Below are 17728 nucleotides of genomic sequence, written 5' to 3' on the forward strand. Positions count from 1 at the left end.
TTTACTTTGCAGAGATGAAACAAAACTGGCAATAATGTTGCATACAAAAATCAGCAGTGCAATATATTTACACAGTCTTTGTAAGAAACATAAAATAAAGCATCTTCATCTTTACAGCAAATGAGAGATCAAAATAAACCTGAAGTAAATAGCTATGTCCTCAGAGTAGCTTCTTCAAACTGCTCCCCAGAGCCAAGCCTTTGTCCATAGGTCTCCTCAGAGAAAAGGCTCTCCAGAAGCTCTCTTTCAGGATCTCTCCTTCAGCATTTCTCCATCAGCATCTCCTGCTGGAACTCCATGCTGGTGAAACAGAACTCCAGCAGCAGCCCACCAGAAGTCCAGCATCCACCAGAAACAACTCAAACAGTTATAGCCCCTTGGGTGTGGTACAAGAGTGCTGGTTAACCTACTTAGCCAGCTGAACAAGATAATTACACACAATAAGGCTTTTCTTTACACACGCTCATATGATCCTGTAAGGACTTAGCGTAACAATTTGCAAATCTTGCTCCCTGTCTCTCTTACTTGTGTGTATTGCCGCTCAGTGTACTCGTTCTCGTAGAGTGTGCCTGCACTGATCCCATGTGTCACCCAAAGGAGCGCGAGCTCCCAGGCTGAGGAGAAACAACTAACCAACTAGCTAGCCCCATCATCACCTGTCCACCCAAAAGCACATCGGAGCCTCTGAGAATGGTATCAGCAGAAGGAACAGAGCACAACTATGGAGGGCATCCAGAAAGGAGCCTCAGTTGCGGGCACAGAAGATGAGGAGGAGTAGGCAGGGAGCTCCAGGCATCAGGATCTGTCTCCTCCTTTTGGTCTCGTCCTGAGGAGAAAGGGCCAATGTCTAGGCCACAGCTTCCTCGGGTGCCAGTGGCTGCGTTGTTGTCGCCCAGGGTGCGCTCTGCCTGGCTGCTGTCACAGGCTGCCTGAAATCCTTGGTGTGGGGGCACATGTGACCCATGGACCGTATGTTGTGCAGGTCTGCCTTAGAGGGTAGGTTCTACAGCTCTTCATCAGTTCACGGACTAAAATTCCAACTTAAAAAGAGTCTTGGCATCTCCAGCTTCTAGCAGTTGGCAGGACTTAATGGCATGAGGCTAGACAAAAGCAAAAAGAGTAATGTCAGATGTAATCGTTTCCAATTTGACAATGTTCCTTTCAAACCTGGAAAACACAATTGATTTTATGTGCATCTACTCCAGGAGTGAATGACACAGTTTTGGGGGCAGCAAACAACAATTCAATTCCATACAACAGCTTACCAGAGTTTAAATGCCCTCTCATCACTGTTTCTGTATGGGTTGGCCCTTTGCTCGTTGTCACTATATTCCTAGCTTTTAGTTTTAATGAGAGAGAATTTAATTACAGAAATATGCTCATTGATGAATGTGTATAAAGTTTTTTGCTAAATTAAGATCAGTGTTCAAATGATTGATGTTTAAATGAATACATTATATAATACATTCCATCATGGTTTACGGGTCTTTATAAACAGGTATGTTAATAGAAAATAGATCTCAGATTGAATTGTCAGTTTCCCTCCATTTGACTGCTACTTTAAATATTGGGCTTTTGAACAAATCATTGAAAAACGCCAAAGATTTGTATTGTTATATGGAGTTAGGAAGTGTTTCTAACAGTTTTAACAGTTTTTTGTTTTAATATTTGTTTTAATAATTGTAATATTTAATTTAATTTTAATGTTTATATTTTGAACCTCATCGACATACCCATGGCAAGTTAATGGCAATTCAAAAATGGTTCATAAAAGATTTATAGAAAAACTGCTTTATACAGCAAAATGTATCACTAATAATGCTGAGCAGTTTCTTTAAAAAATGTTTCAGTTGCATACATTTTAAGTGCATATATATCTAGATATATATATTAAAGTAGTTCTGGCTTCAAATACACATTACAAGAATTTATTGTTTATTCATCCTGCAGCATTTTCCAAAATCTATGATAATTGCATCAAGGTAAACTAGGTACATCTTCAGAATATACCAGTTACGTCCTGTTTAGCTGTCAGAAGTTAAGGTAGAATATTGATTGCCACTCCTAGAAAGCAGACCATGGATCTAGTTACAGGAAACAGTTCACTCCAGCATGCCTTCTATCTGTCATATAGGACTTTGAGGAATCTTGTGTTACTTGGAGAAGCTGACTAAATCTGTTAGATCTCACTGGGTTATCCTGCATGAAGTGAGTGTAATCCAAGCTATTCTTGTATTTCAAGGAGGATGGACAGCACTCTTGTAAGCTATTACCATTCACCACTCCCGATTTTCTCATTGAGGGACTTTGGCAAACTTCTATCGAAACCCCAGGTTTTTCTGGAACAGAGATCTAAGGCTTAACTGCATTGGTTTCCCTTCACCCCTTGCTAATGTGCCCTTTTTGATGTTGATTTTTGCTGTCTTCTTACCTAGGCCAAGTACAAAGCTCGTGAGACTGCCATGAAAGCTCAGACAGAGAAGAAGCATGGTTCTGACAAAGAAGATCGAGGCAAGCTTCCAGAGACACCCAAGACAGCTGAAGAGATTTGGCAGCAAAGTATTATCGGCGATTATCTTGCTCGCTTCAAGGTAAAATGGGACAGTGGGGAAAATCAGGGATGGCTTAGGGCAGGATGTCAAACATGTTTCCATTGAGGGTCACATAAGCCTTGTGGTTACCATCAAAGGGACACTGAACTCATAGACAGAGAATATGTGGATACAGGGAATCAACTATAATTTTTTTTACATAGTGGTTGTATCACAAATGTCAGCACCTCTAGTCTTGATGTCTAATGATGAGGAATACAGGAGTTGAAGCCCAGTATATGGAGAGCCACATAAAAAAGGGTCGGATTCAGCCCCTTGAGTTGGACACATGTGTTTTAAATGATAGTGTACATGAAAACAGGGTCTAGTCACAGTGAAACCAGCATGTGCTAGTGTGAGTGCCACAGTTCATGGAGTCTGTCAACTGCATGGTAACAATCATCCTCTTGTTTCAGAACGACCGGGGAAAAGCACTAAAAGCCATGGAGGCCACATGGAACAACATGGAGAAAAAAGAGAAGCTGATGTGGATCAAGAAAGCTGCTGAAGATCAGAAACGATATGATGTTAGTGTTTCCTTTTTTGTTTTTATGTGGAATATGTATTTATTCTAGGATGATTCCAACAGATCAGGCATGTGCTGTGCTGTTTCTTTGTGAAGACAGACAAATACACAATAATACAAAGAGAATGTTTGCTTTCATTTAGATCAGCAGGTTTCTACCTATAGGGAGATTCAGTGGCGGAGTTTGTTTACAAAAGGTACCAAGTAAAAAATAGAAATGGAATATTATGTACAGATCAAAAAGTACCAAATCAGAACTTGAAAAAAATTGCATTTTATAGCAAAAGAATTCATATCCTCAGCACATTTTTTTAATTCCTGAAAAATTTGTTCAGATGGACTTTGTGCCTTTAGGAAACAAACTCCACAATTAAACTTACATGGGCTATAAGATTACGAGTCCAGGCTATTTGACCAATCACATCTCTTACAAACTAGCCCGGGCACTGCAGTCATTGGAGGAGGCCCTGCTCTCAGTCCCACCCCCATCTCAAGTACGGCTGGTGGGAACGAGAGAGAGGGCCTCCTCTGTGGTCGCCCCCCTCCTCTGGAACTCCCTAAAGAAATAAAGCTGGGCCCTTCCCTCCTCTCCTTCAAAAAAAACCTGAAGATCTACTTTTGCTCAATAGCATATGGAGAGGAGGAGGATTAGGTGGTTGAGAGATCACACCGGGCCTCTGACTGAGAACTATTTGTATTTGTGCTTTCCTGGTCCACACCAGCCCAATGACCTCATTTTATTACATAACCAACCCACACCGCTTTCTGAATCCTCATGGGCTGTTGTAAATTAATGTGGATGTTTTGTTTAGAGTTTACGTTATTATATAATTATACTTTACTACGCATTGATGTTCGTTTTAATTTACTGATGTTAGGCTTTAATTTGACATTAGGTTTTAATGTTTTTTTTCATGTGTGGGGTTTCTCTGGGAGTTTATGTCAGTGCTTGTGTTATGTAGGCACTGAATGTTTGCCGTTATATGTTGGAATCTGTCTTGAGTCTCCTTGGGGAGATAGGGTGGAATACAAATAAAGATGATGATTATTATTATTATTATTATTATTATTATTGCTATTATTGCTATTATTGCTATTATTGCTATTATTGCTAAGATTAGATGTCATTTATACAGACTGAAGTACTTGGCACAGAATTTGTATTACCTGCATACTAAAAACTGATTTATTTTTAAAGCATTGTTCATGTAGACCTCTGTTATACAACTTATGATAGTCATATGTGTATGTGCTCAAGCTTCATGTAGTGTGACAGTTTTGATATTTTCTTGTAAATCAGATCTTTAATTATTGAAGGAAACTAATGAATGTGGGTATTTTTTCATAAAAGACACTGGGTAACTGAGAAAGATGGGAAATGGACTTGCGGTTTGTTTATAACTTTCTGTTTCTTTCCCATCAAGTTGAGTCAAGTTTCTCAATTCTTCATTTTTCTCTCTTCCTCATCTTCTTTTCCATCAGCGAGAATTGATTGAGATGAGGGCACCACCACCTTCAACAAATGCCTCCAAGAAGATGAAGTTCCAGGGTGAGCCCAAGAAACCCCCCATGTGAGTATTGATCAACACTTCTTTAATCCTTAGAAACCTAACGTCATTCTAGAATTGGCACATACATGATCTCAACAGCAGAAAAACTTGTAAAAAAGACTTGATTTTCCCCAAGCTTTATGTATTCACTTTTTTCTGAAGGAGAAGTAAACAGTTACCCAGTTGCTTCACTGAATCTACTTTAATTGGGGCTTTCAATCAAATTTGGGTTGATATATTTTTAGTATTCTGGTCCATTATTTCTCACTTGTGTTTGCAAGAGGACAGATCTGGCTAAGAGGATGCACGAAGAAAAGCTTTGCCATATTGTAAGAACCTCTGAGAGATGCAGCATTTCTCAGAACTTCATCATCAAGGACTCCTTGCACACAAACATGAAGGATTCCTGTCAATGGAAACAGTTTATGAACGCGTGTTGTTTTTGGCTAAGCCTATCACTGATTGCCACAGTTATCACAGCCACTGAACATCAAATTAGTTTCTCTATACAAAGTTCTACCCATTTGTAAATGGAAAGTTGACCTTAAAGGGTGTCTTATTACCTGAACATCACATTGATTTCTAATACCTACTAATAGAGAGGCCAGAAGTATTTGTGGGCTGCTAAAGCCACTTCGAGTCTTATGGAGAGAAAAAGTGGGGTGTGCTGTCACACACAAGCTGCTTCGAATGTCTCTTTAGCATTAACGTCTCCTAACTTTCTGTCAGCTTGGGGATGCTGGATTGCATTCTTGTTTGAGCAAGGAACCCCACAGAATTAATGTCCATGCTATTGCTTTGAGGAAATGGTAATGATTTATTAACTGGTCTTGGGTCTATCTCTACCCAGGCACTAACTTGATTTCCCCACGACAAAGTCCATATTTGAAATTTGATGGGTAATTGATTGTTCCTTAATCTGCAAGTAGGGGATGATTTCTCAGAAGAATAGATGACATTTTCTGAGGAGAATAGATGACAGTTTTCCTTGCTCGCTGTCTCTGGTATAGGGCTTTTGGGGCACCCAATGCCCAAGGCATTAATTAGTTATTGGTTAACTAATTACTGTTTGATAAAATTGACTTGAAATGGCTTGTCCAAGCCTGGATCTCACTGGGACTAACTGTCTTGCTTCCAAAATTCTCTGGTAATCTCTGATCTAAAATGGCTCCCTTTCCTCAGGCAACGGGGCAGACAAAATGGCTGACACAAACCAGAAAGGGTTTTCTTAAACTCCACTCTCATAAAGCTAACATTAAAATGGCTGCTCTTAAAGCTATGGGTGATGAATCAGCCTAACGAAAAGAACTGGAACTTGCGCAATTACAACACGGGGTATAAATAATAATAATGATAATAATAATAACAACAACAACCAATAGTGGTTGGTGCTCTTGGAGGTATTCCAAGAAACCTCAGAAAGCACTGGAAAAGCTTTAATTTGGAAAGAACATCAATCCACATGCTGCAGAAGAAAGCCAGCACTTCTCAAAACTGCACATATTCTTGAATACCTTGAATATCCCAGGCCCTTGGGAAGAGCCCGATATTCAGAGACTAATCCCAGACACTTGAACCTAATGTGTATGTGTGATGTGATATTACGGACATGTAAATAAAATTATAATATATTATATAAAAATAATCATAATCTATTAATACCTCAAATATTCTAGTTTCTTGGGAAGAGTGCGATATTCAGAGATGAACCCCAAACACTTGGATCTAATGTGCATGTGTGCTGTGATGTTATATACATATTATTATTATTACTTGGGAAGTGTCCAACGTGTGATCCAATACAACAGCCAGCAGAGTGATCTTGTTTGCTGTGGACTCATCTAGTTGTGTTTCTGATTATGATGATGATAAACACACTTGCACTTCAACACAATTAGCACTGAGAAAATTGCCATCTACCAGCTGCAAAAGGCTACCTTACTGGGATTTGCATGCATTATTCGCAGATACATCACACAGTTCTACACACTTGGGAAGTGATCCAGTACAGCAGGCAGCAAAGTGATCTTGTTTGCTGTGGAGTCATCTTGTTGTGTTTCAAATCATCATAATAAATCTTTATATTCCGCTTTTCTCCCTCTTGGGACCCAAAGCGGCTTACAACATTTGGGGTCGTGACCCACAGTTTAAGAAGCAGTGGTCTAGGATAAACTGTTGGAAAAAAACTGAACATTTTGAAAAAAACATTGGTGGGGGGCATGTCACATAGTCTTTTATATTCTTATTTTCTTCCACTTTTCTCATCTTCACTCACATTTTTTTTCCCCCATGTTTGCTTGTCCTCCTCACTAGGAATGGGTATCAAAAGTTTTCTCAGGAGCTGCTTTCAAACGGCGAACTGAACCACCTTCCTCTGAAGGAGAGGATGGTGGAGATTGGGAGCCGCTGGCAGCGCATCTCACAGGGTCAAAAGGAGCAGTACAAGAAGTTGGCTGAGGAACAGCAGAAACAGTACAAAGTGCAGCTGGAAATGTGGATGAAGGTGAGCTGCTCTTTCAGGCAAGGAAGGACTACTTGTAGCAACTCTTGTGACGACCTTAGAGTGTTTTGGTGAATTGGGTGAGGAACCTATAGACTGCAGCTCCCGTTTCTTATACCTGGGGCACTTGAAAGAGATAAATGTCTCCCACACAAAGTTTAGCTGAGGGTTTTTCCAAGTAGAACTGTATTAAAATTTAACTGCAGTTGTATAGCCAAAGGTCTCCCTTTCGATCCAAATTATGTCAGATATCTTGATTTTGTTTAGTTTTTCCTGACCTCTCATATCAAATTAAGTTTCCATTACTGTCCTGGTGTCTACAAAACCAGTATTTTGGAGCTTTTGTTCTCAGGCCCCTTCCACACAGCTGTATAAAAGCTCAAATTATGTGTTTTGACCTGGGTTATATGGCAGTGTGGATTGGACTCAGATAACCCAGTTCAAAGCCGATATTGTGGATTATCTGCCTTGATATTCTGGGTTATATGGCTGTGTGTAAGGGCCCACAGTCTATAAAACGAGACTAACCAGCCATAGGGTAAAATGTAGAAAAGAACAGCAACGCAGGAAAAGAGTGCAGGATTAAGTGATTACTGCGAATGATTTCTCAGTAATAATAAAAACTGGCTGTTCTAGAAAGAGAATAGCTAACAGTATCAACTAGTCTTTGGCTGTTACAAATGCTGTGAATCAGGCTGCAAATTTTAATCCAATTTCCTTCCCCCCCCCCCCCCTTGTGCTTTATTTACAGAGCTTGTCACCACAAGAGAAAGCTGCATACAAAGAACATATCTCCAGTGTAAGTGTCTAGTGTGTATTTGGGGATTTGGGGAGGGGGGTGAGAAGCAGAGCACTTATATAAGGATGGCAGCAATATTTCTTTGAGCCTCAATCCAGCAAAAACTAATTTGGAAAGGGGTGTACCTGCGTGAAGAGGAAATTGGATTCGCATACATATTCTGAACCTTCAGTTGGAATTTTTGTTCACTGAGGCTTGAGTTGATGTAGGTTTTCAGAGATGCTGGAAACTGAATTGTAATATTAGCTCTTGACCAGAAAAAGTAGATATTAACAACACTTCAGGTTTTGATATTTTTGGTCTTACTCAAGTCTTTGCTTCTTAAAACATAAAATCATTCCATAGAAACTCATAAACACATCTGTGTTATTCCATCAAAGGTTAGAATGTGCGTGTTTTTGATTTGGGCAAAGTTTAGCTGTGCCGGGTCAACTCCAACCATCATTCCAAAAATCAAAGTTCAGTTTCCTTCACCATGGTTTAGTGTGATGCTCTGGATTGATTCTAGTTCTCTTAGGTAGCCATACTGTATTATATTTTGCTGATACAGAAACATGACAGAAGGTCTAGAGCAGGCATGGGCAAACTTTGGCCCTCCAGGTGTTTTGCACTTCAACTCCCACAATTCCTAACAGCCGGTATGGGAGTTAAAGTCCAAAACACCTGGAGAGCCAAAGATTGCTTATGCGTAGTCTAGAGGAAAATTCTTGGAAGGGAAGGCCAGATAAATTTCATTTGGAATAGCAACAAAGCCTTAAACTGTGATCCACATTTATAATTTCTTCATAACTTGAAAGTAGTAGAACTTCCTGAGGGCCTTTTCCAGGGCAAACAGTAGCCTTGTTCATTGAAGAGCTAAAATTTAAAAGAGAACATGGAGGCCCCAATCCTCCACAGAGACTAAATACCTTTATAAGGCTAGTGATGAAGTTGAAAGATTTAGGAAGGGGAATATTATGCAAGTCTGAAGCCCAAGATTATTACTTTCCGTGTAGCTTTTCCATTGTTTACTACTGCCAACCCTTGCTTATATTTCAACAGAAACGCAAGAATATGGGAAAGATGCGTGGCCCAAACCCTAAAATGAAACCTTCAATACAGTCCAAATCTGTAAGTGCCTCAGCTTTGCTTTCACTAAGTGTTGTAACTCTTGCAGCGGATGTCCATTGACTGGAACATGACAGATAGAAAACTTTGTTTGGGTTCATTATAAGTGGGTTGGGGCAGCCATTTTAAACATATAACTTAGGGGCAGATTGCTGAAGTCCTCCTAGTGTTGGATTGTTTTTGCCATAATTACTCAGTGGTGTATAGAGATGTAATTAGCTCCCTTTTTGTAATGGTCGGATGAAGCTAAGTGACTGTTCACCAGAATTTCTTAATTACTAGCTTAAGTACCCAGCGATGCCTGGGTTAGGTATTTTGTAATGCTACTTATAAGAAATTGTCATTGTTTGGTTTGGGGTTTTATGAGTGGACCCATTAGAAATACAAGTGGCTCTCTGGATGTAGGGAAGAAATGGGCATTTGGATGTGGGTGGACTACAATTCCCAACATCCTGGCTCAATTCCTTCCAAGCTCCGCCAGTATTTAAATTTGAACATGGTGGATATGTATGCCAAGAACTAGATCAGTGGTTCTCAATCTGGGGTCCCCAGATGTTTTTGGCCTTCAACTCCCAGAAATCCTAATAGCTGGTAAACTGGCTGAGATTTCTGGGAGTTGAAGGACAAAAACATCTGAGGACCCCAGGTTGAGAACCACTGGTCTAGATCTATCACCTGTGGCCATGATGCAGCTCTCTGAATGGTTGAGCCATCCTGGAAAATACATACTTTAAATACTGTTAAGACAGATAGCTAGATACATACATATTTTGACTTTTATTGTATTCATGGATTTCCAGAAAGATAGAGTAAAAGATGAACCATTTAATCTTCCAGTGGTTTTGGAATTGAAAAAGTGAATTCCAGCCACAGGCATGTTAGTGGTACTTTTATCCATGTCTCCATTAAATTCTCTTTGTGGCCCTCAGGAATCAGAAGATGAAGATGATGATGACGACGATGACGATGATGATGATGAGGAAGATGAGGATGAAGATGACAATGGTGACTCTTCCGAGGAGGGAGGGGATTCCTCTGATTCAAGCAGTGAAGAGGAGAGTGAAGATGGAGATGAGGTGAGGTTGTGGAGTATGATCTCCTTGAACATTATTGACTCTGCCGCAAGTTAAGCTCCCCCAAACAATCGCTCCATCTGAATGGACCAGTAGTCTCCATTACTGCAAAAACGTCATTTCAGCAAAACATCAGTATTGTTTCTTTAGTGAGAGTTGCCACTGGCTCCTGAAATAGTTCCAATATCTATAGTTTCACCTAGTTGGATTATTCTTGGATAATATTTCCAAGATTTTCCCCAACTATATATAAAAATAAACCTCATATTATTAAACCTCATTGTTTAATAATAAGGAGGAGGAGGAGGAGGAGGAGGAGGAGGTGGGTCTGACATAAACCAGTACAGGTGGTCCCAGTGGTCACTGGCACACTGGGTGCCGTGCCAAAAGATTTCAGCTGGCATTTGGAAACAATAAACATTGACAAAATCACGATCTGTCAACTGCAAAAAGCCACCTTACTTGGATCTGCGCGCATCATTCGAAAATACATCACACAGTCCTAGAAGTCTGGGAAGTGTTCAATTTGTGATTTTGTGATATGAAATCTGGCATATAGATCTCATTTGCTGTGATATACTGTGATTTTGTCTCAATATTAATAATAATAATAATAATAATAATAATAATAATAATAATAATCCACTCAGTTCTTGTGGGTTTTTTCGGGCTATATGGCCATGTTCTAGAGGCATTTCTCCTGACGTTTCGCCTGCATCTATGGCAGGCATCCTCAGAGGGTGAGGTCTGGAGCTGGGAAAAAAGGGGGTTTATATATCTGTGGAAAGACCAGGGTGAGACAAAAGGCTTTTGTAAGATGGGCTAGGTGTGAATCTTTTCAATTGACCACCTTGATTAGCATACAATGGGCTGACTGTGCCTGGAGCAAACTCTTAATGTGTCCAGGTTGGTTCATCAGGTTTCTCAGCCATAGCAGAGCACCTGATGAACCAACCTGGACACAGCATTTTATTTGAGAACACAAAAATGCTGGACCACTCTCACAACCACCATGTCAGGCTACACAGAGAAGCCATTGAAATCCACAAACATGTGGACAATTTCAACAGAAAGGAAGAAACCATGAAAATGAACAAAATTTGGCTACCAGTTTTAAAAAATTCTAAAATTAAAACAACAGAGAGAGAAACAGGCAGGGACATCTAATCACCTTTCATTAAGAGTTTGCTCCAGGCACAGTCAGCCCATTGTATGCTAATCAAGGTGGTCAATTGAAAAGATTCACACCTAGCCCATCTTACAAAAGCCTTTTGTCTCACCCTGGTCTTTCCACAGATATATAAACCCCCTTTTTTCCCAGCTCCAGACCTCACCCTCTGAGGATGCCTGCCATAGATGCAGGCGAAACGTCAGGAGAAATGCCTCTAGAACATGGCCATATAGCCCGAAAAAACCCACAAGAACTGAGTGATTCCGGCCATGAAAGCCTTCGACAATACAATAATAATAATCTTTATTTGTATTCCGCCCTATCTCCCCAAGGGGACTCAGGGCGGATTCCAGCCATATACAGACACAAGGCAAACATTCAATGCCTAAAAACAATGAAACACAGACACACAGTTAAAGGTAAAGGCTAAGAAACTAGCAGTTCATCCCTGTTGTACAATTCTAGTTGTGGAAACTTCATGTTTTAGTGACGGGACTTCGTTTCTGAGTCCTCAGGATGAGGTCATCCCTCAGGAAGTTGGCTAGAGCATCTGATTTTGGTGTTGATGTTCTCCTCTAGCACATATGAGTTAGTAATAGAGTACCTCTGAGCATAGACCATTGTGTTTTCCTTGCAACAGAGCAGCTGTAGCCTTCCTCACTCCCATTTGAATAAGGTGAATATCAGCCAGGTTTCCAGATTAGGTGCCATCACATCCATATTGAGAATGAACCCTAGTGTCTCATTCATGGTCAAGGAGGTGCTAGAACCAGTTAAAACACTAGTCGGGAAGTCACTAGAACCATCATTCTGCATACTTTGAACTAGAGGAGGAGGAGTCACGTCAATCTAAATTCTTCAACTAGTTGCCATAATCTTGTACCTGTTCTGCAAATTAAGGAAATGCCTTCCTTTGTGTAATTTTATTCTACAGTGTTTATTCTTTTCACCAACTGTAGAAGGAGACTGTGGTGAATAGGATACTAGAAAGTTTGATTTATTCATTTTCGGAGTTTCACTAAAAGTACTTAGTACATTTTCATTCAGAGCCATTGAAGTAATTAGAGCTAGAAATTTTTGAATTGTCATCAAATGCTGAAATGTTGGGGTAATTGCATCCACTCTTTATATTCCCTCATATCCACATAATAATAATAGTAATAATAATAATAATAATAATAATAATATAATAATAATAAACCCAATGGCCAAGCAATCAAGTGTCACCAGTCAGAGGCCTATAAATATCTGGGCATACTACAGCTGGACAACATCAAACATGAACATGTGAAAACTGTGGTCAGCAAATAATACATTCAAAGGGTCAGAAAAATTCTCAAAAGCAAGCTTAATGGAGGCAATACCATCAAGGCCATAAACACCTGGGCCATACCTGTCATAAGATATACTGCTGGCATCATAAACGGGACACAGGCAGAATTAGACAATTTGGACAGAAAAACAAGAACCTCATGACCATTCATAATTCATTATATCCTCGCAATGATGTTGACCAGCTCTATCTGCCTTGAGAGTCTGGGGGCAGAGGGCTTTTACAAGTCAAATAAGCAGTTGAAGAAGAAAAGCATGCCCTGGCAGAATATATCAAGGAAAGCGAAGAACCTGCTTTAATTGAAGTCAATAATCGGAAACTTCTCAAAGCACAGCAGACAAAGAGTCAGTAAAAGAAAACTGCACTCCAAACCAGAGCTGACAGCTGGCACAACAAAGCATTGCATGGGCAGTTCCTTGAGAAGATTGAAGGAAAAGTTGACAAAGAGAAGACCTGGGTATGACTAATGAATGGAACCCTGAAGGAGGAGACAGAAGGCCTGATTGTTGCAGCCCAGGAGCAAGCCATCGGAACCAATGCAATTAAGGCCAGGATTGAAAAATCAGTGGATGACCCAAAATGCAGACTGCAAGGAAGCAGATGAAACTATGGATCGTATCCTCAGCTGTTGCAAGAAAATCGCACAGACGGACTACAAACAGAGGCACAACTCTGTGGCACAGATGATTCACTGGAACTTATGTCACAAGTACCACCTGCCAGCAGTAAAGAATTGGTGGGATCATAAACCCGCAAAGTTCGTGGAAAATGAACACGCAAAAATACTGTGGGACTTTGGAATCCAGACTGACAAAGTTTTGGAACACAATACACCAGACATCACGACTGTGGAAAAGAAAAAAGTCTGGATTATTGATGTCACCATACCAGGTGACAGTCGCATTGAGGAAAAACAACAGGAAAAACTCAGCCGTTATCAGGACCTCAAAATCGAACTGCAAAAGCTCTGGCATAAACCAGTACAGGTGGTCCCAGTGGTCATTGGCACACTGGGTGCCGTGCCAAAAGATCTCAACCGGCATTTGGAAACAATAAACATACATCACACAGTCCTAGATGCTTGGGAAGTGTTCGACTTGTGATTTTGTGATACGAAATCCAGCATATAGATCTCGTTTGCTGTGACATACTGTGCTTTTGTGTCAATAATAATAATTTTTTTAATATATTTTTATTATGAGTTTTTCATATATGCATACAAACAAGAGGTACAAGGGGGGGGGGTATAGGGGAGGGGATCGGGGAAAAGAATGGGGGAGGGATGGTTTGGGGGGATAGGTGGGAGATGCAGATGTACAGTCTTCTAGCATGGCACCTGTGTCAGGTCCTGACACCACAGGTGGTTCCCACCCCCTCTCCAACACAATTCTTAAAATGGTTGAAACTTCCCAAAGTCTACTAAGGATTAGAGAAAGGAATGAAATGAAACATTTTTTCTCGGTTATATAGGGTTCGCCCAGGTCCTCTCGAATTCGCGTTGGGTTCTGATTTCAGAGGGTGGACAAGTCTATTAGGAATGGAATCTTCCTCTTGTTGGTGAAGTCTCTGAAGCCTGACCAGTCAGTTTTTTCTCGGGCATTATTCAGTCTCTGTGTTAAACTGTCCATTTGTATTATGTCAAAAACTTTAATTGTCCAGTCGTCTGCAGTCGGTGTCTCTTCTCGTTTCCACATTTTTGCAATTTGAAGCCTTTCTGTTGTGCTGAGCAGAAATAGCATTTTGTCTTGGTTTTTGGATAGACCTGCATCTGATATTCCTAATAGATAGGTTTCTGGTTTTAGTGGGAATTTGGTTTTTAAAATTGTTTGGCATCTTTTGTGAATTTGATTCCAGTATTTTTTGATTAGTTTACAGGTCCACCATGTGTGTATAAAAGTTCCTATTTCTTTCTTGCATTTCCAGCATAAATTAGATATCCCTCTATTAAATTTAGATAATTTTTCGGGGGTATAATACCAGCGGTGAAACATCTTGTACCAATTCTCTTTTATATCGTTTGCCGCTGTGTATTTTAATTTTTTATTCCAGATTGTTTCCCACTGTTCCAAAGATATGCTGTGGTCCTTTGCCCACTGAATTTGGCAATTTTTGACTTGTTCATCTTCCGTAAACCATCCTGACAATTTTTTGTATATGATTTTAATCAGCTTTTTCTCTTTTTGCAATATTGAGTCCCAGAAGTTTTCTTCTTGGCAGAAGCCAGATTTGTTATCCTCTCTGAAGTTTTGTTGAAGTTGTATATATTGGAGCCATGTTAGATTCTTATCCATAAGCTTGATTTCTTCGAAGGATTTTAGAGTGAGCTCTCCTCTTGTAGATTTTTTAAGTATTTGCTTGTAGATCAACCAAGTTCTTTCTCCCATATCTCTTTTATATCTGGCTTCCATTGGCGATAGCCACATTGGGGTCTTATTGTAGAGTCTGGGCTTATATTTTTCCCAAGTCTTGAGTAGGGCTGTTCTAATAAAATGATTGTTGAAGCAGATGAAACTATGGATCGTATCCTCAGCTGTTGCAAGAAAATCGCACAGACGGACTACAAACAGAGGCACAACTCTGTGGCACAGATGATTCACTGGAACTTATGTCACAAGTACCACCTGCCAGCAGTAAAGAATTGGTGGGATCATAAACCCGCAAAGTTCGTGGAAAATGAACACGCAAAAATACTGTGGGACTTTGGAATCCAGACTGACAAAGTTTTGGAACACAATACACCAGACATCACGACTGTGGAAAAGAAAAAAGTCTGGATTATTGATGTCACCATACCAGGTGACAGTCGCATTGAGGAAAAACAACAGGAAAAACTCAGCCGTTATCAGGACCTCAAAATCGAACTGCAAAAGCTCTGGCATAAACCAGTACAGGTGGTCCCAGTGGTCATTGGCACACTGGGTGCCGTGCCAAAAGATCTCAACCGGCATTTGGAAACAATAAACATACATCACACAGTCCTAGATGCTTGGGAAGTGTTCGACTTGTGATTTTGTGATACGAAATCCAGCATATAGATCTCGTTTGCTGTGACATACTGTGCTTTTGTGTCAATAATAATAATAATAAACAACTTTATTTATACCCCGCCACCATCTCTCCAAAGGGGACTCGGGGCGGCTTACATGAGGCCAAGCCCAGAATTACATTACAGCAAAATACAATAAAATAAAACCAAAACAACACAACTGATATCACAATAAAATAGATAAAGCATAGGAAAACAATAAAACAAAGCTAAATAAAACAGAACAAGATAATGCAATGAGAAACCAATCACAATGAGCGGGCCACATGTACAACATAAAATGATAAAACTCTGGATAAGAAAAATAAATGTTTGTGAGGAAATAAACTCGTAGTCTATGGAGTAGTTAAGACAGGCTTTCACACCGGTGGAGGGAAGGACAGTAAGCGGACAACATTATGGGAGGAACGACGAAAAAGAGGTACATGTCTTAATGTCATCCATCTCGTGTACTGCACTGAATTTTATGTCCTTCCTGTTCTTTCCCAGAACGAAGAAGAGGATGATGAAGAAGATGAGGACGACGATGACGACGACAACGAATCAGAGGGAAGCAGCAGTTCTTCCTCCTCCTCGGGAGACTCTTCAGATTCGGACTCCAATTGAACCGTCCCCTTCCTACGGCCGCCTTTCTTGCTCTACTCTTATTCGGTTTTATTTTTTCCGGATAACAATAACATCCACAGCTGGAGAGCTAGAATGGGGAGGAAAGGGGGGGAAAGGGGAGAGTAAAGAAATCACTGTGGTTTTATTATTTTCCTTTCCTCACAGGCCTCACACTTGTATTTAACAGCGTGGGGTTGTGTGCGATGGGGACAGATAGAAAATACCTAATAACCAGCGGAGAGATTTTTTCTTTTCTTTTTTGAAGTGGTCATGATGGGGGCGGAGGGAGAGATTTATTCTATGCCCCTCTGTTTTTCTCCCCCGTCATAAATCTCTCTGGGGTTTCCCCACTTTTTGTGAGGGGTGGGCAGGGGTCATGGCAAAATCCCAACCCCCTTTGATTTTCCTCCTGACATCGACATCTCTCCCCCCGCCCCGTCCCCCAATTCTAGCCACCAGCTTGGGACTTTGTACAAATCCTTTTCTAAAAAAAAAAAAAAACAACCAACAACATGGCAATGTCTCTCTTTTCCCCCTCCTTGCACCCCCAGCAAACAGCCCAGGAGAGATAGGTTTCCAGAGAGCATGAGCCATGGATGGTTCTGGACTTTGCCGGTGAGACCCACCTCTCCTTGAAGCGGACAATCTTGTATAGTCTTGATATTTCACACTTTGGCAAACAAAAAAAGAGACAAAATGGCTGCAGCTGCACTTAGCTATTTCTTATGACGAACTGGATATCCAGCATTTCCTGCTGAGGCAAATGGGGCCGGTGGGTGGGCATGTTTTATGTGAGTGTCTGGCAAAGGCGAGGGGAGAGAGAAGGAACGGAGAAACACGATTTGTTTTTGTTTTTGCAAAGGGAAATGTCTGGTATGCTGTTGGAGGAGACGATTTTAAGACTTCCAAGGTGACTGACTTTATTTTACAGGAAGTGGAATTTTTTTTCCTGTCATTTTTCTGACCAGCATTTGGGAAAAAGACCGTAGTAGCCAGACCCCTTTGGGTTGTTGTTGTTGTTAATATATCTTTTTTTTTATAATGAAGTGACCAATAATTGTACCAAAATGGGGCATTTTGTTGACTTGTCTTTGGAAAGGGGTGTTTGGTTGCGGGGGATCATCTGTGTCATTAGCATTTTTCTTAAAAAAAAAACATTTTGTAAACAAAGCAAGACAACCATCTTTTTTACAACAAATACCTTATCTTTGACACCCAAGCACTTCCTATGTCTCATTCTCATCCAGAGTCTAATAGTCAAGAGTTTTGGGCAGCGGGATTAAGGTGTATATAAAAGACACAAACATTTCTTTCCTCAGTATGCAATAGTTTTATTCAGACTGCAGAAGTGTGTGGTTAACAGACAAAATCCAACATGGAAGTGTATTTGCTACCCTCTTTCATTAAAAAAAAAGCAATATCATTG

General features: G+C 40.4%; 1 protein-coding gene across 6 annotated transcripts in view; it reads left to right on the plus strand.

Annotated features, from left to right (window-relative positions):
• The window catches only part of UBTF (upstream binding transcription factor), a 62743-nt gene extending 45271 nt beyond the window's left edge, over positions 1-17472 (plus strand). For all 6 annotated transcript variants that reach the window (XM_060781130.2, XM_060781134.2, XM_060781133.2 and 3 more), the window contains 8 exons: positions 2436-2591; positions 3008-3118; positions 4600-4688; positions 6981-7170; positions 7919-7966; positions 9008-9076; positions 10003-10149; positions 16186-17472. In XM_060781130.2, the coding sequence (XP_060637113.2) occupies positions 2436-2591; positions 3008-3118; positions 4600-4688; positions 6981-7170; positions 7919-7966; positions 9008-9076; positions 10003-10149; positions 16186-16302 (927 nt within the window). In that variant the 3' untranslated portion in view covers positions 16303-17472. The remainder of the gene's footprint in view (positions 1-2435; positions 2592-3007; positions 3119-4599; positions 4689-6980; positions 7171-7918; positions 7967-9007; positions 9077-10002; positions 10150-16185) is intronic.
• Positions 17473-17728: the final 256 nt, after the last annotated feature.

This window comes from Anolis sagrei, chromosome 6, assembly GCF_037176765.1.
Source record: "Anolis sagrei isolate rAnoSag1 chromosome 6, rAnoSag1.mat, whole genome shotgun sequence".
NCBI classification, from domain to species: domain Eukaryota; kingdom Metazoa; phylum Chordata; class Lepidosauria; order Squamata; family Dactyloidae; genus Anolis; species Anolis sagrei.